The sequence below is a fragment of the Triturus cristatus genome, chromosome 7 (genome assembly GCF_964204655.1).
Source record: "Triturus cristatus chromosome 7, aTriCri1.1, whole genome shotgun sequence".
In the NCBI taxonomy this organism is placed as follows: Eukaryota; Metazoa; Chordata; class Amphibia; order Caudata; family Salamandridae; genus Triturus; species Triturus cristatus.
In genome coordinates, this window is record NC_140590.1 from 310132428 (window position 1) to 310158900 (window position 26473).

The 26473-nt window shown below is 49.1% G+C and overlaps 1 protein-coding gene and 1 long non-coding RNA gene across 3 annotated transcripts in view; one reads left to right on the plus strand and one right to left on the minus strand.

The window, feature by feature from the left end:
- LOC146809534 (transmembrane channel-like protein 7) overlaps positions 1-26473 on the plus strand; it is a 344379-nt gene that overhangs the window by 121720 nt on the left and 196186 nt on the right. Inside the window, exons 4-5 of the mRNA XM_085616363.1 lie at positions 1-50; positions 10032-10114. The exon at positions 1-50 is cut by the window's left edge and continues 112 nt beyond it. Coding sequence (XP_085472489.1) covers positions 1-50; positions 10032-10114 — 133 coding nt within the window. The remainder of the gene's footprint in view (positions 51-10031; positions 10115-26473) is intronic.
- Positions 1-26473, minus strand: part of LOC146809535 (uncharacterized) — a 314763-nt gene that overhangs the window by 72 nt on the left and 288218 nt on the right. For both annotated transcript variants that reach the window (XR_014966450.1, XR_014966451.1), the window contains exon 4: positions 1-62. This exon is cut by the window's left edge and continues 72 nt beyond it. This is a non-coding gene — a long non-coding RNA (uncharacterized LOC146809535). The remainder of the gene's footprint in view (positions 63-26473) is intronic.

The following is a 26473-nucleotide window of genomic DNA, read 5'->3' on the forward strand; positions in this document are numbered from 1 at the left end:
CTTTGATGCTCTTCAACTGGGCCAGGAAAATGGAACAGTCAACAACGGCGGTAAGTGAGCACCTACAAAAAGAACAGTGAGATGGCAGGTAGAAATTCAGTCATGCAAAAACAAAATACATTGAGAAGGCGTCAGGATTGACACAGTCATTGAAAAACATCACAAATAAACACGTTAGTCCCAGATTATCATCATTCACACAATGCAACGATGTGTAGAAATCTGCAATGTTGCTTTGTGAAAATGCCACTACAGAGCAAAGGTGAGTGAGCAGAGTCATACATGAAACTTCTAAACCAGGAACACCCTCAAGTACAAATAATTATGCACAACAATTTCAAACTGTGTATAATGGCCCAGTTACTTATCGGTAATCTTCATTATTCCGAGCCAGGGTCTTCCTCGTCATAGTCCTTCCTGTTGGAGTTCTGCTCCTCCTGGGACGAACGCTGTCAAGCTACGACCTTGTTTTTTGTTTTTTTTTAACTACTCAAAACTGCTAAAATGTCCGCCTGCTGCTTTCTGACGACACCTGATAAAAGTGGGTTGTGGCAATACCTCTTCCTGTAATAACCAAGCCAAAGCCCTTTAAAAAAATATTCATTTGGGATGTAGGGCAATTAGGAGTGTGATGAGGAAGACCTGAGCTCAGAGTAATGAAGATAACTGGCAAGTGAGTGGGCCCTTGACTTCTCCCCCGCCTTCCTCATTCCAGTCCTTACAGCTTGAGTAAATACCCAGGCAGAATGCAAATAGCAAAATACAAGAAAACTCAATCAATACCCACATGAAATAAAATGTCTGTTACACACAGTGAATTTAAATTTCATATGTAGTAATATTTACAAAGATTCTACAGACTCCAATACTTTCATTCCAAAATCCGAGGAGGAATGTCCCCTACTTGCAGCCTATAAAGTACCATTATTGTGTGCGGGTTAGCCAGTGTGGCAGCTACACAGATGTTCTTCATTTAAGACCCTTTGAAAAGGGCCCAATATGTTGAATCTCCCCAGCTCCAGGAAGGACTGCTCCTTTTGACTTGTAGGCAATGACAATAGTAGATTTTAGCCATCTACTTAAAGTGGAGAAAGACGATTTCAGACCCTTCCCAGTCAGACTAAAGGTAACAAACAAAGGGTCTACCTTCGCTCAAGAAGCTGTTCTCCATGGATGATTAGAGCTCAATGCACTTTCAGAGTATGGAGCCTTATCTCTTTCTGAGAGGATGGATTTGGGTAATAACAAGGGAGCACCAGATCCTGAGATGTATGGAAAGAAGACTTGATTTTAAGTAGAAACTCTAGGTCAGGTTTTAAGGCCACTTTGTCTGTAAAGAAACTCCAAAAAGGATCAGTGCGTAGCAAGGCCCCTAATTCACCATTTCTATGCCCTGAACAGACTGCCACTAAATATAATGTTTTATAAAACAACATTTTAAGGTCCAGTGTCTAATGTCTCAAGTGGAGGTAATTGTAGGGCTTTTAGTACCGGGGTGAATCCCAAGAAGTAATGAAGTAATAGGGTAATGCAAGACTGGTCTTCTGTTAGAAAAACTCTTTAAATAATATTCCCACCAGATCATCTATAGAAGAAGACTCAACCCCTCTGAGTGAACGGATTGTTGCTCATTGGCTCCTAAGAGTAGAAAATGCTAGCTCAAGGAGGAAACCGTCCCTCAAAGATTCCAATATCTGTGTAGGATCACAGGACTGTGGCATAATACCCTGTCTTAAACACCCCTTTGCAAAAGACTACCAGTTTCTTCATAAACCCTCAAGATTGCTGATGAGGAATGAAGGTTGATTTTCCTGGGCTGACTCTGCAGAACAGCCCTGCCTTTCAAGATGTAAAATTTCTAGCTCCAGACTCCCAGGTGAAGCCTCTCCAATGTTGACTGATCCAAGAGAGGGATTCTCAATGGATATGGATGAGTTGGAAATATACACGAAGGGTATATTGAGAGTCTGTGAAGAATTCGGAACCAGTTTCTAGAAGACCAACAAGTGGATATTAGTAATACCCAGCCGTGATCTGCCTGAATGTTCTGTATGACCCTGAGGATTAGTGGAATCAGTGGAAATGCATATAGTAGACCTGGAGGATCATACTAGAGATAGTGCATCCACTGCCCATGCCTGACTGGATTGCTCTAGTGAACAAAATTGTTGAAGAAGAGAATTCTTCTGCTGAGCAAAAAGATCCAATCATGGTAACTCAAACCTCTGGGAAATCTTCTTGAATGCCCTCGGATGAAGGCACCAAGAGGTTGTGGCTGGGAACGAGTGTCTGAGATGATCTGCTTGACAATTCTGTTTGCCTGAAAGATAAGCAACAATGATATGAGTTAAATTGTTCTCCACCCACAGACCTATCTCCTGAGATAGCTGGAACAACACTTGTAACCCTGTTCCCCCTCAGTAGTTTATCAGGAATCTGCCTATAATATTGTCCGTCCTGATATGGATTGCCTGACCTGTCAACGTGTGAGAAAAATGCCTCAGAGCTAAGAGGATTGTCCTTAGTTTTTTCCATTTGGATGATCTGGAACTCTCCCGGGTACTCCATGATCCTTGGAATTCCAAAGAATCTAGAGTTATACCCCAGCCTATCCCACTTGCATCCATTGTCACTACTCTGGGCAGAAGAATTATGAAATGACAGACACCATTGAAGGGCCGCTGTAATCTGCGGGGTAATAGAGAAGAGGTGCTCGTGCTCCTGAGATACATAGAGCCAGTGATCCATCAGGTGCCTTACTAAAGAATACACAAAGCCCTCCACGACCAAGGCCCGATCTACCTCAACAACCGAATCAACTTCTACGCTCCCAAACGCCACCTCCGATCAGCCAGCCACGCCCTCGCCGCCGTCCCCCGCATCCGAAGAGCAACAACAGGAGGAAGGTCCTTCTCCTACCTGGCCGCCAAGACCTGGAACTCCCTCCCGACCGACCTACGCCTGACCCAGGACCACCTCTCCTTCAGGAAGAAGCTGAAGACCTGGCTGTTCGAGCAGTAACGGCACCCCCCCCAAGCGCCTTGAGACCCTACGGGTGAGTAGTGCGCTCTACAAATGCTTTGATTGATTGATTGATTGATTGATATGTAGATGAACCCACAGAGCCAGGGAAACTGTACATTCCATATTCCCTTGGGCAGTTAACCATTCCAGAGATCTAGCTCTTGTCTTGGATAGAAGGGCCTGTTTGATTAGATAGAACCTTCACTCGTCTGTATTCCAGCAAAACACCTTTCCCACCTCCGAGTCGAACAAGGCTCTGATAAACTGGATTGATTGTGTTGGAACAAGATGTGATTTGGAATGATTTCGCCTCCTCCTAAATCTTGTTCACCGATGCCACATTCTCTGACCACTTAGAGAAATAAGGAGATACAATCAACCAATCATTGATGTGTGGGAAAATATAACCCCAAAAGGCATGTAATTTATCTACCACTGAAGCAAAGTGCTTTGTGAAAACTCTTGGTGCAGTTGCCAGTCCAAAATGCAGGACCTGAAATTGATACTGATTGTCCTGAATGCAGAATCTGAGGAATGTCTTGGGTGACTTGTGCATTGAAGCATGCAAATAAGCATCCAAGATATCTATTGATACCATAAAGTCCCCTTGGTTCAGGAAGGGGATTATGCCAGCCAAAGTTGCCATTTTGAATATCTATTACTGGCCTGAAACCTCCTAATAATGTCTGCACCAGACAGTTTATCAAATTAACTCTGCTCTCTTTTTGACCCTTTGGAATTGGTGCAATTGTGGCCTTGGTTAGAAGTGTTTGAACTACCTTCAACAATGCCCTTTGACGCTCTGTATGGAGTCTTGATGAACATTTCTAAATTTAAATGTGGAAAGCTTATCTGATACACTGATGATATCATTTCCAAGTCCTCATGTCCGAAATGTGAGTCTTCCAGCTGTCTAGAAAAAGCATTGAAAATGCAATAGGTCTCGCCTTTGATTAAGTTAAAGCCATTTGCTTTGCTAATGGTATTGTATAGCAAAGCAAATGGCTTTAACTTAATGAAAGGTGAGACCTATTGCATTTTGAATGCTTGTTTCAAAGTGCACTGTCACTCATTTAAGGTCTACAGCGCTGTAGCAAAAACTTTACAATGAATAAATGGGATGTTATTTTTCATCTGCTTTAAGAAAATACCACAAGAGGCTGCACAAAAAAGCATTTTACTCTGTGGCTGTATATTGACAACAGAGATGGGGCCGTTGGCTTCTTGGTTATAAACTGCCAGGGTTATCTTGCCCCCGAGTTTATAGAAGCCATGTGGCCTTTAATTAAGAAGGACCGTTGCGCCTAAGAATCCTGAGTCCCTCCTGGAGGTGGTAATTGGCCCAGGAGAGCCCCGCAGAGTCTCTTGTGAAGCGGAGGGCTGAGGAATGTCTGTATTCCACAGCCCCTTTAACCTCTGGACAGGAGCGCGCATCTGACTACTGCCAGCGTAAAACTAGAACACATTTTTGGTGTTAATTCTGGTTTTTATTAGGATACTTCAGTTGTATATAATGTTTTCTAGGTAATATATAAAGTGACAAATGGTTATAACACTTTTTAAATTATTACTTATAGCTTTTACACATGCTGCGCAACATTCACAATGCTCTGCAACACATATTAAAAACGTTAACAAAGCCAATAGCTCTCTCTAAACACTTATAAAGCCCCAAAGGCGAGACCTATTGGCTATGCCAATTCTTGTTTTATTTTGAGAGGTGGAGTACCGGCACTTCTCAAGACAGACGTAATACTTTTAATTGGATATACCGGCACTTCACAGAAACAAGCAGGTACTCTGGTACAGGTAAGTACCTGCACTTCAATTTTCCCATTTCTAGCACTGCCCTTTACATCTTTTGAAGGCCGGATAAAAATTCTTCTGCTGCTAGTCCAGATATAAACAACCTAAATTTAAATCTGTTTTCCCCCAGATCTCTCTTTGCATGCAGGGCCCACACTGTAAAACTCATTGTATACATTTTATGGTAATTAATTCCCGCTTGTCAAACAACTGCAATGAATCTGTTTTAGACAACTCTTGTAACTTGTTTCTTGATGTAAATATACTTATCCTCTTTCCAGACATGTCATGTGCAAAGCACTTTAGGATCTCATCGGGTAATAGCGTTATGCAAAAAAAACTAGTAAACCAAAATAACAAAAATAAATACATATCAAAATCTACCTGAAATCTCTCCCTCCTGGCGCAATGCCTTCCTCTGCAATAAGCTGCCTCTTATTGTAATTGTATTTATATAGCCTAGGCTTCGTGCCCACCTCTTATAAAAGTTCTAGGAAAGTGCCCCTCTTTTGTGCTCTGGGTCGTACGTCCATCAACAACACCCACACACGCGCACGTTTTAAGGGCGTGCCCCTTATCACTGCAACTGATATCTTTTTCCCATTCTGCGTAGTCCTCCCGCCCCCTCCCAACCCCGGCCTCCCGGATCTCCTGCCCACACAGGCACCAGTTGCATACATGGCAACATTACCTCTACACGTTCTACCATGTTTCATCGCTGAGCACCTCCTATACCCCCTGATGCCCCCCCACACAAACACTCGCATTCATTCAGTCAGTTTGCCCCTCTTTAGTTTTCTGACATCTCCGCTCACTGCCCTCATTAACACATGCACACAAGTACAAGCAGTGTGCCCATCTCGTGATTTTTAGCAGTGTGGCCCTCTCGGATGTTCCTGGACTCATTGACATCAAGGCCCAAGGACCTCATAACTTAAGGCATTGGCACGGTGCCATCCTTTAAAAGGTATCTGACTCCCTTACACCTGGCCCAGAGTTCTCTTCTCACACATGAGTTCTGGAGGTGGTGGAGGGGGAAAAGTGCGGTGCCCCTTTTACTCATAATGCGCTCCTTATCTCATAGTTTGGGTGTTCTGGCAGTGCGCCCCTCTGTTATGCTAAACAGTTTCCGCCCCACCTCCATGCCCACACACGACTTGTGACAATGTATGTTCTCATTACTTTTAAAGTTCTCAGGCCCCTCCACACACACACGTTCTGCTTTTTGCAGTTTTATATAGCACAAACTCGACTCGAAGGCATTGGAGCACGTCACATGGGCACCAGCTACAGTACACAAGGACACATTCATGTTTTCCAGGCACAGGGAGATTAAGTGATTTGCCCAGAATCACAGGATGTTGAGTTTACGCCGAGACACGCATCTGGCTCTCCAGCTCCAAAGTCGGGAACCCTGGCAGTGACACCAGTTCTGGCAGTGTGCCCCTTACCACACACGAGTTATTAAAGTGTGCCACACAAACATACACATGCACAGTTCCTGGCGAAAAGTCCTTCTTTTGCACCGCTGCACTCCCTGCCCCCATACCTCAACACACACGCACACACTAGCCCTGTCAGCGTGTCCCTATTCTTTTCCCTCACTCCCTACCCACTTACACACACCTTGTGGCACTATACCCTGCACTCCATGTGCCTCTTCAACCCTCCAGACACCTGTCCTGGCAGCGTCCCTCTTCAGTTCCCTTTCTGCCTCATTTTGCACTCTACACACGAGTTTTGACACTCTTCTCCAGCACGCACGCCGCTCTGTACTGCACTTCAGCAATTCATGCCCTCACTTCATACACACACACACACAGTCCATCTTCAGCTCCACCGCTGCCTGCCCCACTACACACACACGCACACACCAGTTCTTCCACTGTACTCCAGCCCTCGCTGCCCCTTCCTTTATTCCCACACACACCAGTGGCGACAGAGCACCCCTCTCCCGCGCTCCTGGTGATGATCCCCCTCCCCCCCTTACGCACACACAGGCATCAGTCCTGGCAGCTCGCCCCTCACTCTTCACACACACACCCTGTCCCTCTTCTGCTCCACCGCTGTCTGCCCCACTCCACACACACGCACACACAGTTCTGCCACTGTACTCCAGCCTGACTGCCCCTTTCTTTATTCCCACACACACTGGTGGTGGCAGAGTGCCCCTCTCCAGAGCACCTGCCCTCCCCCCTGCCCCCCTCACACACACAGACATCAGTCTTGGCAGCTCGTCTCTCGCTCTCCTGCTCCCTGCGCCGGTGGGCCGCCGGGATGCGCAGGCTGGGAGCTGCAGTGTTTCACTGGCTGGGCTCGGCGGCTGCCGACTTCCTGCCTGGCTGACACAGCGCTTCACCGCGGCAATGCTTCCAGACAGGAGCTAGGGCTGCTCTGCCTGCTTTGCGGTCGCCGACGCGGGAGGGGGACACGTATTTTTTTTTTACTGAAAATTAGTGCACCCGCACATTTAGCCTCCATGCTTCCCGGGTCGGTAAATGGAGCATCGTTAGATTAGACAGTAGTAACTTGCAACACTTGTCAGGTTTGCGGAATTAAACACAATTGCAAAACAGGTTATAACGACCAGTCTGTATAAAGCCCAAGTTACCGCCACATGTGCATTAACAGTTGCATATAGTCTTTTGCCCTCACTTACCCATGCAAGACATTACTTTCACCTACCAGTGGTAACAAGGCAACCGCGAGCAGGCAAACAGCGTGCATGCAGCGTGCGCGCAGACAGGGAGGGAGAGAGGGAGCGAGCGGCCGAGCCATACGCGCGTGCACATCTCCTGTCCTCGCACGCCTGCTGTCTTTTATGGTAACGTCTTCAACCGTAGGCGTGCACATGTCCTGTCTTCTGGGCACGTGTACATGTCCTGTCCCCCTTTGCAAACTAAACCGCCAACAATAGGTCTCGCCGAGGCGAGCAACGCATGCGCTGCATCGCTGGGCGAGACCTAAAAACCTGTATATGACCTCCAACCAGTGCAGGAGCTTTCCCGGCATAGTTAGGATTGGGAGGGTCCTGGCATGTTAAATGTTTGGACTCTGACTGGGACTGAGATTTGTCTGAGAGAGGTGTCCCCTGGTTGCAACTTCTTCTTCAAATGGGATGAGAAGCTCCCTTGGTTGTTGGACCAAAAGCTCTCATGAACAGAGCTCCTCTCCCTCTAAACTCGGACTTCACTGGCCTTAATAACTTGCGAATCTCTGTAGATTTTGTTTTTTATCGAATTTCTCAAGCTGTGATCCAATTAACTTGGAACAAGGTAAAAGTGGGTGCACAAACAAAGATTTATGGGAAGCCATGGCCTTCCAAGACCGCATCCATAAGTGTCTTCTGGCAGTGATCGTTGCCCCACATGAAGATGCAACTGCACCTAACAGGTCAAAGAAAATATCCGGGAGAAAACACATCTACCGTTGCATGATGGACAAAGTGAAGGTTAGATCTGAACAACTCAGGACAAGCTCTGCCAAGGCATGAACGTCCTATAAGAAAGGCTGAACTATTTAGTTATCATACGCACTTGCTCTGACAGCAAAATTGGAGGCGGTGTAAGATTTTTTAATTGCTGCTTTCACTTTTTTATCAATTGTTTCTGGCAGGACAGTTTCCTCCGAAATTATTTCCCCTTTGGTGAAAAGACCAGCCAAAAGACAGAAGGATGAAACTTTTCCGAAAATGACTGCAAGTGGTACCTTTGCACAAAGAAACTTGGAAATTACTTGCGATTGACACCTTTCCACTCAGTCGTCAAAACATTTCTTATTGCAGTATGTAAGGGGGGAGATTGAGGCTCCTTGCAATGATAAAAGAGAAATAAATCTCCCTCTGCACTTTTGGGGCGTATGGTAAAGCTAGATAATTGAATGCACTAGCAAATCAAATAAGTCCTGCCCCTGCACAAAATGTCCTTTGATGTCCTCATCATCTGACCATCCTGAGAGTCGACCACAGGATCTGCGCCTTGGACACCTAAGGTGAAGGAGCTTTCTCTGCAGCCGATGACATGGCCTCTACAGCATGTTCAACCATCTTCTGAACTGCTGCCAATGAAAACACTCTTGCTGCTTAGGAGCAGGACCTGTCTCATCCTCTTCTTTGGAGGAATTCTCGGCATGCTTCTCTTAGCTACTGCTTTCCCCTCCATTGAAATGCAACAAGGAAGTGCAAATCTACTATCCTTAAAGAAAGATTGACCAACAACCTATTCTCGCTCCAAGCGAGATTTGGCCAGATAGAAATATGTATGTAAGAACGAAGTCAACATGTGTGCGCAAAAATATAGAGAGCCTGACTGCCGGATAGAGTTTGTCTGCAGGGGCGTAACAAAGGGCCCCGTAGCCCCCACAGTGCGGGTGGGCCCCCAAACTCCAAGGGGCCACCTCAGCATAGCACTTTGGCCGGAGAGCTCTTGATAGAGTCCAGAGGGGGCCCCTCCTGATAGCAAGGCCTCTTTAGCATGCCCCCCCGGCCTTACACTCGACATAAACAGGCAATGCTGGAGGTAGAATGAAGCTAATGGGAAACTAATGAAACAGCGCCTGCCGCAAGGATGCCCCCACAAAAAGCACACATTAAAAAATGTAATATGAGAACAAAAAAAGCATGCACTACAATACAATTTAGAGTAGCAGCCAAAACAGAAACCACATTCAGTTCCTTTAACATTTACATTCTATGTCTTAGAATAATGGCCTCACAGCAGTCATTGCAGAAATCTCAATCATGCAATCTTGTATTAAGCTACTAAGCCCCAAAGGGCAGGTTAGACAAAACATTTTCAGCCAACATATTTCGTGACAAACTTGTCATTTCAAAAGGGCTATATAAAAAACCCAACAATTTATAATGTTATACTACGTGCACCATAACAATAAATTCAATTTCTTATTACAAACTATAAACACCTCTCATTGCTTATACAGGCATTCTCTATTAAACAATAGATTTATCATATCTAGTGGTGAACCAAATAAATGCGGTAACCTTTATTTCTATAGGTCCGAATTAATTACACAGGATGTTGGTGTGCAATTTTGTGACCTATTTATATTGCGTACAAACCCTTACTGATGAAATCATGAATCCTTACTACGATGTCCTTATTGTAAGGATCTTTAAGGCTAGGCATGTTTCCTTTTGAGTTTTGTAATGTTGTCTCTGTGTTTCCTGTGTTTTTCTTCATCAGATCTGAACTGCACCAGCTATGACCCAGCACCCCGGGGCCTTGTGAGCTTCCACATCTATGTGATGGACCTTCTGACTGGAATGGTGAGGTTCTCCAAGAAAACCATTGCCACTTTCCTTACACCCTCTGTACCCCGTAATAAGCCTATGCCTGTAGAATAAAAACAAATCGCACTCTGGATTGGTCCTTCACACCAGAATGTAATACTCCCTAGTCTTGGAGTTACTACTTGTTCAGAGCCTAATGGGTCACTGGCACTATATGATCTCTTCTGGCCATTCAAAGGGGCCGGATTGTCAGGAAATTTCCCAAGATTTCTATCGGCTCAATTGTTTGATGTAAGTTCAGAGAACAAAACTCTGGTGCTCTACAATAACCCATGAACTATGATGTTTTGGGCCATTGGTGGAGGTTTGAATGCAGGCTGGGTTCACACTTTGTATGCTATATTTTTATCACCCTAAACTCGTACTTCTTGGCCTGTTGACTGACTTTAACTATGTCTAAAAGGGCTCGGTGTGGGTAGCGGGGGCAGACCCTCCCCTTCAGAATCAGCCCTTAGAAACTCACTGAGCAGGTTCTGCAATGAGTGACCTCCAAATTAGAGGCTGTGTCTCAGGGCCCAGCATACAGTGCTATGTAGCATGGAAATAGTATGTGGCTGAGGCATTTTGTTTGTTGTCTTCAAATATATTATTGAAAAATAGGGTAGTGCACTGGAGAGAATGGTAGAATGAGGTATGGGAAGAGTCAGAGCGTGAAGGTAGAGGATATAATGATAGAGGTATAGGGTGTGATATATAGAGTAGTGCATTGGAGATGCTGAATTACATGTAAAGAAATAAATATAAAATACATAAGTACATGGAAGGTATATATGCATAAGGAAGGTGATATATCTTCTCTGTGGTTTGTTCACTGGCGGGCACAGAGAGGCTGGGGCTGCAAGATTAATCATACTATCTATTTGAGAAATGAGTCTGTGTGCAGAACTGTTGGTGCAGAATATCAGCCAGTTACTGGGGTCAAAATATCTCACATGGTGAGCAGCAATGCCAACCCAGTACCAAGTATGAAGCAAAGACTCAGTAATGCTGCAGATGCTCCAGTGATTGACAGCTGGCATCTCCTAAACAGGAGTGTCCACCATCGGTTGAAAAGGCTCAAATTAGTCAGATCTTCAGGACATACACATAAAGTTACATAAGATAAATGAAACCTATTCACGTACTGAAAAGTAGTCCTGAAAATGTGCTATGAATCTGGTTGTTGGACACTCTCTGCTAAGAAATGTCCTACTAGTGATGCTCCATGGGAAGATAAGATTTGCTTTTGTTTTACATCAAGAAAGCATATAGGGACATTGTAGGAGGCATTAGATTTTGATTTGGAAATATAGGTGGCTAATCACTCCAAGGACCACTACATTGAGAAGTGAAAATTCGAGGGATCGAAGTTAAATAAACCTCCAGGTAACTACCTAAAAGTAATCACCCTCATTTTTTGGCAATATTTAAGAATGTGTGTTCGGCATAAAATCTGGATGACAGAAAAAATTGCAGGATACTAAAAGCAAAGGAAGAGCTGTCATATATGAATCCAATATACGCTTTGTGATTATCAGGCTAAACATCAAACTAAATCTGCCAAAAATTAAAAGAAACGCATGGGCTGTGGTAAACCTGGTACAAGAAAGCACCTCAAAAGAGAACACATTATCTGTTACAGTGGGGTTTAGCCCTGAAGGGGGGGGGGCGGTGGGGGGGCAGGATTTGAAAATCAGAAGAGGCACAACACAGTTTAAAGATGCACATTTTTATTCTGAACGAGGGCTGGTTCCAATGTACCATACAAAGCACAAAACTGGTTATGTTGGCATTAAGAATATGAACGAAAATGCACATGTGGCCAGCTACGGGGATAACAATTGGGGAGGAATGCTCTAAAAGAGGGTGGAGACCACTCCAGGCAAAGAGTCATACTCTTCTCCCCAGATACAAGAGGCCCCTTTAGAACTCAGCGTGCAAAAAGCTCACACAGCACAAACCTGTGCTCCTGCACACATAGAGGCTATGCGTGCACCCTAGCCCCGGCTGCACTGTTTATCGAGTAAAAGGGAAACAAATAATGCAAATCCCATAAAAAGAGCTAGTGCCAGGCAGCTGTGGAGATTCTGCTGCAAAACAGCGCGACATATCCCTTTGGGAGATTAAGGGGGGAGAGGGGGGCAAGCCGACACCAGACCACTTTATTGTGTGTGAAAAAGGCCGCTTTATTGAAACAGGTGCATATCACAATTTAAACTCCTTGGCCACTGCCTTACAAAACTAACGCCTCGCTATACAATAACCTCCTGACCCCTTGTGTTTTCCCCCCACCCCTACGATCCCTACATCATTTCCCCCATCCCCCAAAATACAACATAACATTCCATAACCAACATATAACCCAATCCTACACCATGTAGCCTTTCCCAACTCCCAAACTCCCCTGACCGTAACCCCTACCTGCCTTCAGTGCAACTGTAACTATCCAACCTCTAATCTAAACTTATCCAACCTGGATACCCTTTACCTGTCCCTGGACCCAAATTACCAAACCTCTAACAACAAACTCTAGCCAATCCCGGCCAACTGTCAACCACCCCGCCACCCAGGAAAAAGGGGGAAGTGTCGGCGGCTACGCCTCTTTCTCCCTTTTTTCTGCCCCCCCCCCCCAAGCGCCGCGACCCCGCACGACTTAACGCCTGTAAACTCCCAGCAATCGCGCCAACACCTCTCTCAACTCCAAAAGGTACAGGTCCATTCCCATCCGGGACAAGTGCACCCCATCGTCCCTGAACATTTCCCGCGCATCGTAGCGAATGTCCCCATGTGCCACGCGGCCAATCCCCAAATGCCGGCAAAACCTCACCATCTCCGTATTAAGCTTTCGCCGCGCCTTATCCACCGCACCTGGGTTAACAGCCCCCCTCCAACTCCTCCGGGGGACAAATTCCGTCCACACAATGGAACAACCCGCCCATCTCTCCTTAATCAAAACCAAGTCCTTCTTGATTGCACGCATCAGCGCCAAACCTGTCTCCCTCACCATGTTGTTCTCCCCCAAATGAAGAACCAACACATCTGGGCACCGACCTGCCCTTAAGATCCCGTTCAACACCGGCACCAATTCTTTCCATCGCATCCCCCCCCTACCCCTCCACCCCACAGAGAACAAATCTTTATTGAACCCCAAATGTTCCCCAAAATAGCTCTCCTGCGCCTGAATTTGCGCCCTCCTCACGAACGAGTGCCCCACCATCCAAATGGACATTTCTCTGGCCAGGGGTCCCATGACCGAACCTGAAAAGAAAAACAAGAATGAAAACCTAGCCAACACCCCCTTGAAAACTCTGCTGTTCTGATGTCCCCCCCTAATTTTTTATTTTTTAATTTTTTTAATTTTTTTTGTCACCCCGCCCCCTCGCTCGCTGCGCACCTAACACTGGTAGCAATTCGAAGACCACCTACCCAACTTCATGATGTCTTCCCTGTCCCAACCCCTCGCATGTGCCTCTGACGCTGCCCCAATACGAAAAGAATGCGTGCCAAAACCCTTTTCATCGACCCCCAAGTTCCTAAGTGCTTTCCGCAGCACTACCAGCAATTGCGAAGCTTTAACACCTCGCCCCTGCTGATGGGAAAAGACCAGTCCCCCCAGTCTCCCAGAGCACGAATTCCACCGCCGTCCCCAGCGGAACGGACAAACCGTAGGGGAGCGCCCTTTCCTCAGAGTAACCCACTTCCCCCGACTTTTCTGGTCTGTTTTCGCCTTCCGCAGCCAAATGCTCACTACCTGCTCCCCAAAGGATACCTCATCCCAGGTCAAACCCCGTTCCCCTTTCGACCCCAGCAATTCCGACACTCGAAACGCCCCGAAAAACATCCAAGACATGATCGTGGCGAACAGCAAGGCCTCCCCACCATCCCAACACACCTCGGGCAGAACCCCCAGCACCCTGCCTAACAGCTCCCAGGACAGTGGCTTCCACACCCGGGCCAATCTCCCACATTCCCGCGCCCAGCCCTCCAAGATCCGAGCCCCCAGCTCCCCCGCGGATGGCGCATAGCCCCACAACAATTTTCCGATGAACGCAACCCCTGCCAGCTTGCCCACTATCGTCACCCTCGTCAAACTTCTCTCCACCAGGTCCAATATAAATTGCACGACATCCTCCCGTCTCTCCGCCCCGGAAGCCCGCCATTTCGCCCCCGAACGGACAAACAACTCCCATGCCGCCCTGTATGCCAGTTTCGTCGCCCGCGCTAATGAACCTAGAACCAATTGTAGCATCCGGTATTGCCTACTTCCCAGAGTTGGTTCAGCATCCTGGTCGGGTTCACGTCCGCGTCCTTGGCGAGCCCACGGAATCTCTCCCACTGTGAACGAGACAAGGCATCCGCAATGTCATTGTCCACTCCTGGCACATGCACCGCACGAAACGCAATATCATGTCTCAAACACCCCAGCACAAAAACCCTCAACAGCTTGAGCACCTGCGCATCCCGTGCCGACTGCCTGTTCACCACCTGTACCACCGCCATGTTGTCGATCCGGAACGTGACCTTTTTGTGGGCCAACAAAACCCCCCACAGTGTGACTGCCACCACTAAGGGAAAGAATTCCAAGAACGCAATGCTCCTGCCTCCCTCCAACCATTCCTCGGGCCAGGGCTCCGCACACCACCTCCCCTGCCAATACAGTCCGAATCCCTTGCTCCCCGCTGCATCCGAGAAAATCTGCACATCCCATACCATGTCCACTTCCCTCATCAAAGGCACCCCGTTAAACTGGTGCAGGAAAAACTGCCACATCCTCAAGTCCTCTCTCACCCCGGCAGACAGCCGCACATGACTATACACTCTGCCCCGGCTGTGGCGTATTCGGCTGCCCAGCTCACAGCACTATCGTCCTCTCTTCCCCCGCCTCTACCTCTCCTGCAGCTCCTTGACTCACATGGTATCCTCTCCTCTCCCCCTTCCTATCCGGCACCTATCACTCCTCGTTCCACTCCCCGCCCGTTCACCCCTCACTTTGCTCCCACCACTGCCTCCGTCCATCTTCTCAATACCCGCTCTGCGGTCGGCATCAGACGGCCCTCTTTAACCTCTTGACCTCCGACTCCCTTGATATCCTTTGTCTGACCGAAACATGGTTTTCTTCCGACTCTTTCCCTGACCTCTTGGCCATCCTCCCCGACTCTCACTATGCCCTTCGAGCTGATCGCCCGGCAGGCAAAGCCGGTGGAGGAGTGGCGATGCTCATCCGTTCCTCTTTTAAATTCCAAATCCTCACTTATCCTCCAATACCTAACGTGGATTACTTGGTGGTCCGCTCACTCAATCTTTCGGTGCCTCTCACAGTTGTTCTCGTGTATCGCCCCCCTCAACCTATGCCTTCCTTTGTTTCTTCCCTCCAGGACCTCTTGGCCACTTTGGTGGTCAATAACTCCTCGGTCCTCTTGCTTGGCTACTTCAACTTTTGGCCAGGCGATATTAGGGAAGACTCTTCTTCTAAAGATTTTTCTGCTACCCTTCACTGTCTCAATTTCACTCCCTATGTCACAGCTCCCACTCATGTTCAGGGCCACACCTTAGACCAAATCTGGTCCACCTGTGCTAATATTTCCTCTCTCCTTATTTCCCCCTGTCTCTGGTCGGACCATTTTAATATCTTGTTTTCCATTTTTCTGGGCATGGCTGTTAAGCCCTCTTTTCCTAAAAACCTTTTAGCCCGTAACTGGAACTCGATTGATTTCGACGCTCTCACGCTCACTTTAGCTTCTTCTGCTCCGGCTCTTAACGACCTCTCTCTCGATTCTCAAGCTGAGACCGTCCGCACTTGGCTCGCTTCTTCTTGCGACCTAGTTGCTCCGCTCAGAAAGGTTAAAACGGTTCATCCCCACGACGCTCATAAATGGTTGTCTCCAGAGTTGAAAGTGCTCAAACTGGATCTTAGACGGTCGGAACGCCTCTGGAGATGTAACTACAGCCCTTCTCGGCGCGCCAAATACAAATTACTCCTCACGCAATACAAAAAAGCTATCACTGCAGCCTAAACCTCTTATTTCACTGGGAGAGTGGCTTTGGCTGTCAACAAGCCCCGGGAAATATTTTCCTTGGTTCACGCCCTAGCTACTTCCGACCGCTCCACCCCCGGCCCTGTTCCTTCACAAACCCTCTGCTCCTCACTCAATGATTTCTTCATTGACAAAATCTTGAAGATCAAAGCTAACATTCCCCCTGTGTCCCAACCCTGCCTGGTCTCTCCCCCCCCCCTCCTCCCTCTTCTTTTATTTCCTTTCCTCCCATTTCTCCTGATTTATTCTCTAAACTCCTGGCCAAAGTCAAGTCAGGCTCTCCCGCCGATTGTGCGCCAGCCCGTATTCTTAAAATTCTATTCACTAACTGCTCTGCCCCTCCTCTTGCTCTTCTCAATTCTTCTTTGGCTTCGGGTTCTGTCCCCTCCTCTTTCAAATCCACTATTGTCCTTCCCATCTTAAAAAAAACTGGCCTGGATCCCTCTCTTCTTTCCAACTTTCGTCCCATCTCCCTTCTCCCATATCTTGGCAAAATTCTTGAAGTACATGTCACCTCTTGTCTCTCTTCTTATGTCGAGCAGAATGGCTTGTTGGCATCTCACTAGGCAGGTTTCCGTCCGGGCCATTCCACGGAGGTGGTGGTCCTAGCGGTCCTGGATGAGCTCAAGGGGAAAGCCGATCTCAATCTTCCCCAAGCTCTGGTCCTCCTCGATTTGTCCGCTGCATTTGACACGGTCGACCACTCCATCCTTCTCGACCGTGTCAGATCAGCTGGTATTCGGGGTGTGGCCCTCTCCTGGATTGCGTCCTTTCTTCAGGATAGGTCCCAGGCGGTCCACCTCTCTGGTTTTTCGGCCCCTTCCCGTCCGGTTACCTGTGGCGCTCCTCAGGGTTCCTCTCTTTCCCCCCTTCTTTTTAATCTTTATATCCAACCCCTCATTACTTCCCTCCTCGAGCTGGGGGTCTCTGTATATAACTATGCCGACGACCTTCAGCTCATCTTTGACTTATCCTCTTCTCCCGAATCCCTTCCCAAATTCTGTTCCACCCTAGTTTTTATCTCTGAGTGGATGAGCGCCAACCATCTGAAACTCAATCCTGACCAGACGGAACTTGTCCTCACGGGTGGTCCCTCTAACTCTTGGTCCCCTGCACATTGGCCCCTTTCTTTTGCCCCCCCCCCCCTTCACCTGTTTCCTCTGTCCGCACCCTTGGCATTAAAGTCAGCCATGACCTTTCGATGCACAGCCAGATTAGCTCCGTTGTATCTTCCTGTTTTTTGTCCCTTCGTCTCATCCGGAAGATCTCTCGGTTCTTTTCCACCGATGCCCTCAAAACCATAGTCTTGGCTCTTGTCATCTCCCGCATCGATTACGGAAATGGCCTGTACGTCGGCATCCCTGCTTTTCAATCTCGCCGACTTCAGGCCATTCAAAATCAAGCTGCCCGCCTTATTCTCTCCCTCCCTAAATCTTCTCACATCAGTCCTGCACTCAAATCCCTTCACTGGCTTCCCGTCCACTCTCGATCAATTTTTAAGTTGGCCTGTTTAGCCTTTCTGGCTCATTCTCGGTCCGCTCCTCTCTTCATCACTTCCCTTATCTCTTCTTATGCCCCTTGTCGCACTCTTCGTTCTTCTTCCCTGTCTCTCCTGTACATCCCCCGTTTCCGCAAATCCAGAACCGGGGGCACTCGCTTCTCGGTTTTGGCCCCTCAGCTCTGGAACAGTCTTCCCCTATCCATCCGCTTTATCCCTATCTATTCCCATTTCCGGAAAGCTTTAAAAACCTTCCTTTTCTCTCAGGCTTTTTCTCCCTAAACTCTTTGGTTTGATTTATGTGAGTCTTGATCAGGTTTTAGCGCCAGGAAGCCGCTTGGTCGCAGTGCGCTTTATTAAATACCTTTTTTCATTTCATTTCATGATGGTGTGGAGGCCTCTGCCCCTCCAACGCTCGCCCCAGTCGCCTACAGAAAGTCCGCTCTACTCTGACCACCCTACACGCAAAATTGAGATGTCCCAGCAACACCTGGATGTCCCTGACCGTCACCTTCTGACGTGTCAACACACTGGTCAGCAAGCTCAACATGTTTCGCTTTTTATCCTCCGGGAGGCGCGCCTCCATCAGGACCGAATCCAATTCAATATCGAGGAAAGCCAGTGCCGTACTGGGACCCTGTGTTTTCTCCGGGGCCAGTGGCAAGCCCATGTCCCCCATGATCTCATGGAAGCTGTCCAGACCCTTCTGGCAGTCCGCGGAGTCTGAGGTGCCGACAAAAAAGAAGTCATCCAAGTAATGTGTCACGCCTTGGTGACCCGTCCGTTCCGTAAACAGCCATTGTAGGAACGTGCTGAAACATTCAAAAAGTGCGCAAGACATGGAGCAGCCCATCGGCAATGCCTTGTCCACATACCAGTGACCGCCGAATTGTATGCCCAACAGATCCCAGTCATCTGGATGAACTGGCAGCAACCGGAAAGCTGACTTGATGTCGCACTTTGCCATCTGCGCTGCTGCGCCCGCGGTCACCACCAGTGCCATAGCCACTCGCGAAAGGGTCCCGCCATGCGGCCCTCCTGTACCTCCTTGTCCAGTTTCGCCTGCACCACCTGTGGATGCTCCCGCGCCGATCGCAAATTGTCTGCCCATCTCCGGACCCTCGGCCCCTCGTACCCCAACCTGAACCCCTCTTGAAACCCCGATCGCAGCTGTTCCGCCGCCGCCCTGTCCGGATAACCCCCCAGCGCCCCTACTAACTGCTCTACCCTAACCGGAGTACGAGCCTTTTGGCCCAGGCCCCCCTCCCTCCTCCTCCCTGCTGAGACTGCTGCCGGGCTCCAGCCTTAGGGGCTCCAGACTGCCATTGCTGACTGATGTGCCCCGGACCTTGCGTCCCCCAACACTTGACCAGCGGATGTCGCTTGCCGCAGCCCGTGCATTCGTGCCGAAACTTACAACATTCTCTCGTGCATAGTCCTTTGTTAAAGTCCCAGCAAGCACCCTTGTCTCCTGCCGGCTCCACCCACCCCCCCGCGGGTGGGACCCCCTCGAAAGGGCTGATACACTAGCGGCAGCCTGCTGGCCATAAAGATAGTCTTCCCCGACCCGGCAAGGCCCATGGTATGCTGCCACAGATCCGTATCCAACTCTCCCCACTTTGCCTCCGTATCCCATGCCATGCGCGCCCGGAATTCCTCATCATACTGAGCCCAGGCATATCCACCCCCTGTAATCTGTGCCTTCCGAATGACGTCCATGTATTTAAACATGGCCACTGACCTCTCCGGAAACTTCTCACAGTACACACTGGCATATATCAGAAAAGCCGCTGTCCAGTTCTCTATTGTCAGCGGTACCTTAGGCCTCTTTGCCAGCTCAAATTCCTCCTCCTTAGAACCCTCTTTCGCCCTGACCTCTCTGTGCAGGAGTTTGAGCATCTCCACATACTCCCCTTTCCAGATCCTTTCTTTTGTTGCCAACATCAAGTGCGCCCCCAAGGGCTTGGTCACTCCCATATATGGTAACCGCTTTATCTTCAATTCCTTACTCTCCAGTTTTGTCTCCCCTGCCTTTGCGTCCCCTGTCCCTTTCTCGTCCGTCCCCTCCTTCTTGGTCTGACCGCTGTACCCCTTGTCCGTACCGTCCGTGCCCACAGCCACATCCACCACGTACGTACCTTTGCGCAATCTTTCCCCTACACCCCCTCCACCCCCGCCCCCCCACTCCTCTTGACACCATCCTTGGACGCCCGAGCAAATGTGTATTACCTGGCGCCAAAAGTCTCCGTCTGCCGCTCCTCCCGGCGTCCTGACTTGGGGGCCGAGCTGCTTTCCCACCTCGATGTCCGACCCGTGGGCTGCGCCTGGCGTCGTGACACCTGTAAGAAACTAGCCACAACATTACTCGGCCCCCCGTCCCTACCGTCCCCCACCTCACGCAACTCTCCTTCCTCCATACTCTCCTCCTCATAGTCCAATTCCTCCTGCCCTGCACCCCCAGCGCTGCCCGCTGGTGGTGCCACCTGCTTCCGCGGTAAAACCACAGTCTCCTCTCCGGTGCTCCTCTGGCGATGCCCCCCGGAACGCTGTGACCCCGTGGGTGTTGGGGCTGGCGAGCCCGTCACGGGCCTACTTGTGCCAGCCGCGCCGGGATCCCTCGCTGGTAACGGGCACGCCGCCTGAGGCTCCACCCTCCCTTCTCCTTGGCGTCGCCGGGCCGCTCCCAGCCCTGCCAAGTCCGGCACCCCGCGATGTGCCCGCTGTCGCTCCGCTACCTGCAAAGAAAAGGAATGGTCTGGTGTGCTGGGCCTACCTCCTTTCCTCCTGCCATCCCATCCCCGCTTACCGGCCCCCGACGTCTCCGCGACCCACGCCTGTCCCACCGTGCTCCAATCCCCCACGTCCTCATCCCCCCCATCTCCGTCGTCACCGTCACTCCACTCCCCCTCCCCGCCCCCCCACCCCTTGTCCGCTCGCCCCCACCCCTACCGCGCCCCCCTCCCATCCCCTCCTCCCCTACTCTCTGTCCACCCAACCCGACGCCCCCGTCTCCAGCCCCCGACGCACCCCCCAACCCCTCCGCCCAGGACTCAAATATGTCCAGGCCTTCCCAGTCCCTCTCACTACCCTCCGATTCAAACAGCACTGGGGATTCCCCCCCTGCTGCTCCCCCTCCAATATCCCCCTCCGCCTGGCCCCTCCCGCCGCCGCCAGGCACCGCCACGCTCCTGTCCCCTGCGTCCCGTTCTATACCGCCCGCGCTACGCCCCCCCCACCCCTCCCCCACTCTTCCCTGGACGCCTCTTGTCCCTGCGCGCTCGCCCCCCCGCTGGGACCCGCGCCCCCCCCCTCTCGCTGCCCCCAACTGTCTGCTGCCCCCTCCGGACGCCTCCCGTCGCTCCTTGCTCCCGCCCGCCCGCCCCCGCTTCCCGCAGTCTCTGTCCCCCTACCCCCTCTCCGCCGACCCCACACAGCGAGGCAGCGCGGCGCCGCTCTGCGCCGCCCCATGACACTTCCGCCGGCAATATCCCCCACTCGGGCACTTCCTTTAGCCCTTCTACCTCCTCCGGCTGATCCGCCCGCCCCAGCGCTCTCCTCGCGCCTCTACTCGCGACATCACGGCCCTCCCAGGAGCATCCCCGCGCCCTCACCGTTGCCTTGACTACGGCCACTCCCCTACCTGAGGAGCGGCCCGCGTAAGATTTAGGCCTCTCGCAGGAGGCACCCGGCGCCTTCCCCCGTCGCGTCGCGCGTCCCCGCACACTCGCCGCCTCCCTACCCACCGCGCGCTCCTCCGGCCCCACCTCCGACTCAGGGGCAGCGTTCCTGGTATACGCGCTGCCCCTTCCACTCACCGCTCTGCCCAATGGACTCCCGGGGGGCGAACACGCCGCGACGGTGGCCGCCACCTCCGCGGACGCGCGCCTCACCGGGCGCCTCGTCCAATTTGCATCCTGCACCAGAAGGTCCATCCTCCCCGCCTCACTCAGCAGTCGGATGGCCTCCAGAACCCGAAAATCGCCAGCCGCCATGACCACAGGTAATCTTTCCTACTCAAGGCCTACACCTACAGCAATGAAACTTTAAACTCGCGCACCCAGCCACCGGGTCACCAAGCCTAAAATGGTGGCTGGGCTGGCGCGCGATTTCCCTATATACCCCTTGGGCTCCTATCCCTGGGTTTGGGCTACATTTGGGCTATCCCCAAATGTAGCCCAATTATTACAAAATGGCCGTTCGGCCACTCCCCCCCCTCCCCCCTCCCAATCTGCCCGGGAGGCAGACCTCGCGGTGCTCGGCTGCCCCCCAGGCTCCCATTCGCAACTCATGAAATCAACTGAATGTGGGGGGCGCTTGCATAAGTCTCAATGCAATTCAAAGCTAAATCTGGTTACAATGAGATATGCGGTAGGACTGGCCCATCTGTGCAGTATGAGCCCCTTGTCTTCGGCAGAAATTCTGAAATCCTGAATGAAATGCATTTTCAATATTGGGTTCATAGATCACGCTATAAAACTACCCAAAATAAATGGCTAGATTCTGCAAAGACCTGGACGTGATAATTAAAGAGGACTCCTATAAACATCCATATTCTTTTTATTATTTTGCGTTACTGCCTTTGTCTTGTTAACTATCAGTTACGACTCATTCTGGCAGTTCCAACTCATTTTCATGCCAGCCAGAACATTAAAATGCCAGTCAATCTGGTAAAAAACAGGCGATCCATAAAGTGAAAATCTGGGAATGCAGGACACTTTTTCTGGAGTGCCCAAGCCTAATTGTAATCCCAATCCAACCCATCCCGTCATTCGCTGTTGCGGACAGCTAAGATGTTGCTGCCAGTTCCTTGCAGATTAATGTGCCTCTTTCCTCATGCAACTGCGGGAAGTGTTGCCGAAGGGCTATTGCACTAATTGCACATGGATCTCGAGATCCAGGTGAGCCTCCTTTACACATTGAAAAACAAAGAAAACTGCATGCACAAAAAGTACATAAATGCTCTACTACCTTTCAGATGCAAAAACAACAGTTGATGGACAGAATGCAGAACAATGTCATACATTCACCCCAGAATGTATGGCGTCACGCAAGTTTGCCCTTGCGCCACCGCAGATGCGCCGCATTTACAATGCGGTGCATCGTGGCGCAAGGACAAGCAGATGCGTGACGTATCTGCCGGCGTAAGGTTGGCGCAGTGCTGAAGTTGTGTCGCAAGCGCGACGCAACTCCAGCACTGTTCCAACCTACCCTATCCCTAACATGGTGCGTCAAGCCTTACGCCTACTTCAAGCAGGCGCAGGGTTTTGACGCATCAGCATTGGGAAAGTGACTCAGTGAAATCTTATAGATTTCACTGAGTCACTTTTCAGGGGCGTTCCTGCGACGGAACACCCCCCCCTGTGTCACGACGCCCACATGAAACCTGACGCAGGTTTCACGTAGCGCAGGGCTTTACACCGTGACGCATCTCCATAGATGCATCACGATGTAAATCGGGCGCAACGTGGCGCAGGGTTTACGCTGCCTCTGCGTCACAAAAGTGACGCAATGGCGGCGTAAAAGGGGCGCAAGTCCCACATAAATCTGCCCCATCGTTTTTTTGCTCACCATGCCATTCCAGTTTGAACCCAGCCATATGCAAATCAGTCTTGACCCTGTGCCTCATGGGAACAGTCCAGCCCGAACTGCCAAACCAGGTCCTCCCTGGACTGGAAACAAGCATCCTAGGACCGGTTTCGGGGTTTCACCCTTCTTCAGCCAGGGTGGCTTGATAGCTACTACCTTTCTGAGCATATGAGGGCAGATAATTCCCTCTCTATCTGGCAACCCGTGGGGCGCAGTGCAGATTTGTGGGTAGAGGGGAAGTGCAGAGTGAGGGTGGGAGTGAGTGTGGTGAAAAGTTTAGTATAAAGGGCTCTCTTTTAGGACTTGCCTCCTGAGTCTTGGAACTCTGGCGGCCGTCGTCTCGCTGTGGTGAGGTGTGTGGGGCCAGGCACAGTCTGGACAGCAATTTCAATAGGGCCTGACCCCACCCACCAACCTTGCCAGCCAATTTTTCTCCCCTAATTAAATGGGGGTAAATCACATTGTTCCCTGCTGCTTGATTCCAGATTGCAGTTCCCTGTACAGTTCTGTTATGTACTGCTTTGGCTCCCTCAAGTGGCCAAGCAGTGCAACAAATGTCAAAAATCAGTGACACTCGGTTTAAACCGGGTCAGCTTATTTTTGAGCCGGTAGAGTACTGTCCGGCACAATCGGGTTAAACTCATTTCCGTACAGCCTAATTATATTCAATGGCACTTGTAATACGGCACACAGGATATCTGCCACGTTTGTGACATAGTAACCTGTTTGCCAAACACTAAATCTGGCCCTAAATCTCTTTGAACTAATGCAGGATGTCCTTTGTACACAGTCTTTCAGCTAAAAACATTTTTTAAGCATAATTGAAGTAACCTAAGTTTAAGTTAAGATTTCGATTTTTTTTGCACTAAAAAAGTCATTCAATGCAATATCTGCCTCTTGCGTTGAGAAACAACCACAGCAATACGTTACATGAAATGTTATTGCATTTGACTACTCTACCTTTGAAAGGACTAACTGCTAGTTGGTCAAAGTCATTAAATAAGGATAATGAATGTAACCTTTGTAATCATTGTGTACAGGATTTTAATCATGTGTTATTAATCTGGCCAGCATTACTTCTTAAGCACCCCCAGTTTCTAAGGCCTTTGGTAATAAAATATAATGATTGTATGGTGGTTAAAGTCTGCAATATGTTGTTGCTTCCACCAAATAAATGTTTTGTCAAACATTTTTTTTCCAAATCTTTTTTAAATTTGTATTGAATTTGTACAATATTAATGAAATGCTGCTATTTTTCATGTGCACCTCTTTTGAGAACCCTTCCTGCAGAAAAACAATCCTCTTTCCACACGTGCTGCAGAATCCAGCAGGTAGGAGTAGGAAAAAACAAGGAGAAATAAAGATATTTCTCCTTGTCACGTCTCCCCTGGGAAGGCGTAGCATTTTGATGCATTCCCACGTTTACCAGTCTTGGTAAATCTGGCAATGTGCCAAAATCCATGGGTGGATGCATGGGAACACCAATGCTCCACCCATGGAACACCTCCCTGCGACTTACACTGCCATGCGTTACTCTAGATTTACTAAGCCATGCAGGTCCACGCATGGTGGCCTTGTGTGGCTTGGAAAGTATCATTCTAGGTTTTGCATCGCCCCTGCGCTACCTTGTGTGGCGCAAGGGCGACGTGAAACCGTGATAAATATGCCCCCAATTGTATTACCTGTAAGTATGTTCCCTAGTCCGCTTAACGAAACATGGGATAGCCTGCTGGAACACCTTGTACCATTAAGAAACACAGAATAAAAGAAAATGTACATGATGGACTCTTGATAATTTGTTATTCAAAGAGTGGTGTGCGAACATCAGTTTTCAAGCCTTATTGGAAATGTATTTCCTTACTTGGAGACAATGGGAGTAGCTGTTCTCCCTCTGTGCTAAGCACCTATGATCATCCTTATTATCAGTGGGCTCCTATATCTAATTGATCATTGTAAGCTTGATGTGGTGTACATTGACAATTATCTGGCAACTTCATGTGCAAATATGAACAGCACATGTTCTTCACCTTGGAATTCTGGGTAATATCATAGAGAACTCCAGCTTCGTCTTTGTTGTCTATTTGATGTCACTCTGAATCCCTTGCTGTAATAAGGGGTAAGGCAGCAATAGTAGCTCTGCAAAGTAGGGAATGCCTGTACAACATCTGTACCATGTGGCAACTTGGTCAATATTCACACATTTATGAAACAATTTTGCCTGGAAGTAGACACCAGTAAACAGGCAAACAAAATGTCAGGCAGTGCTGAATAACCTGTTTCAATAAGGTGAGCCACACCTTCAACCTATCTTTCTTTTGTCCCCTTCAAACAATGAATCTATGAGAGATCTAATGGCAGAAAAGGAAAAAGTTACTTTAATACCTGTAACCCAGATTCCTTCCTGGCGAGAAGGTTGTATGTCCACGACAGTATGTGCTACATAATTAGAAGATGGCCTCCTCAGGAGCAGCCTATTGTCTTTCCTGTCATTGTTTGGACCTGAAAAGGAAGGATTGAGGTTTATAACAGTGCCTAATTTGTGAACAAATAAGTGCCAGGGCCTTTGTCAGGAGGCGACAGCAGCTTACATCATCCATTGCCCCTGCCAGCGCTGCCAGTGACAGTACCACCACAACCACTAACCATCAAACTCCTACAAGTGTGACATTTTAGACTATTCCAGGCCCCCAAAGCTAAAAGAATTGTTTTGGACAGCAGGCAGTACTCATTTTCAAAGTATGGTGAATTAAGCTGATCTGTAAATTAGGCAAACAGTGCCACCATGTGGCAGACTGCCATAAATGAGGGTGTTGACAATTAAGTGCTGGTGCTGAGAACAGGAAACCACCGCTCAAATTAAGAACTGGCTTATAAACTACTGTGTTAAATTATGCTGAGAAGTCCCAGTATGGTGACAAGCAATTATTCAACGTATGTACGTCTATGACAGATACCAACTTTGTAGCTCTAATATCAAGGAAGTAAGATCTTTTTACATTTGACACTTTTGATGGTGTGGATACTAGTTGAGTGCGCAGTAAACCTAGTGTCAGCAAAAGCAAACTTAAGATCCAGTGTTGTAATTGAGTTCTGAGAATAATGCTTATGTACGTTTTGAAGACATTATCTCCGTCTCTCTCATACACACTTTCAGTTTCTTTCACCCTCTCGCTCTAAAACACAAACACAGTTTATATCACCCAGGCCCTCTTGATGTTCTCTTCGTTATCTCTTTTG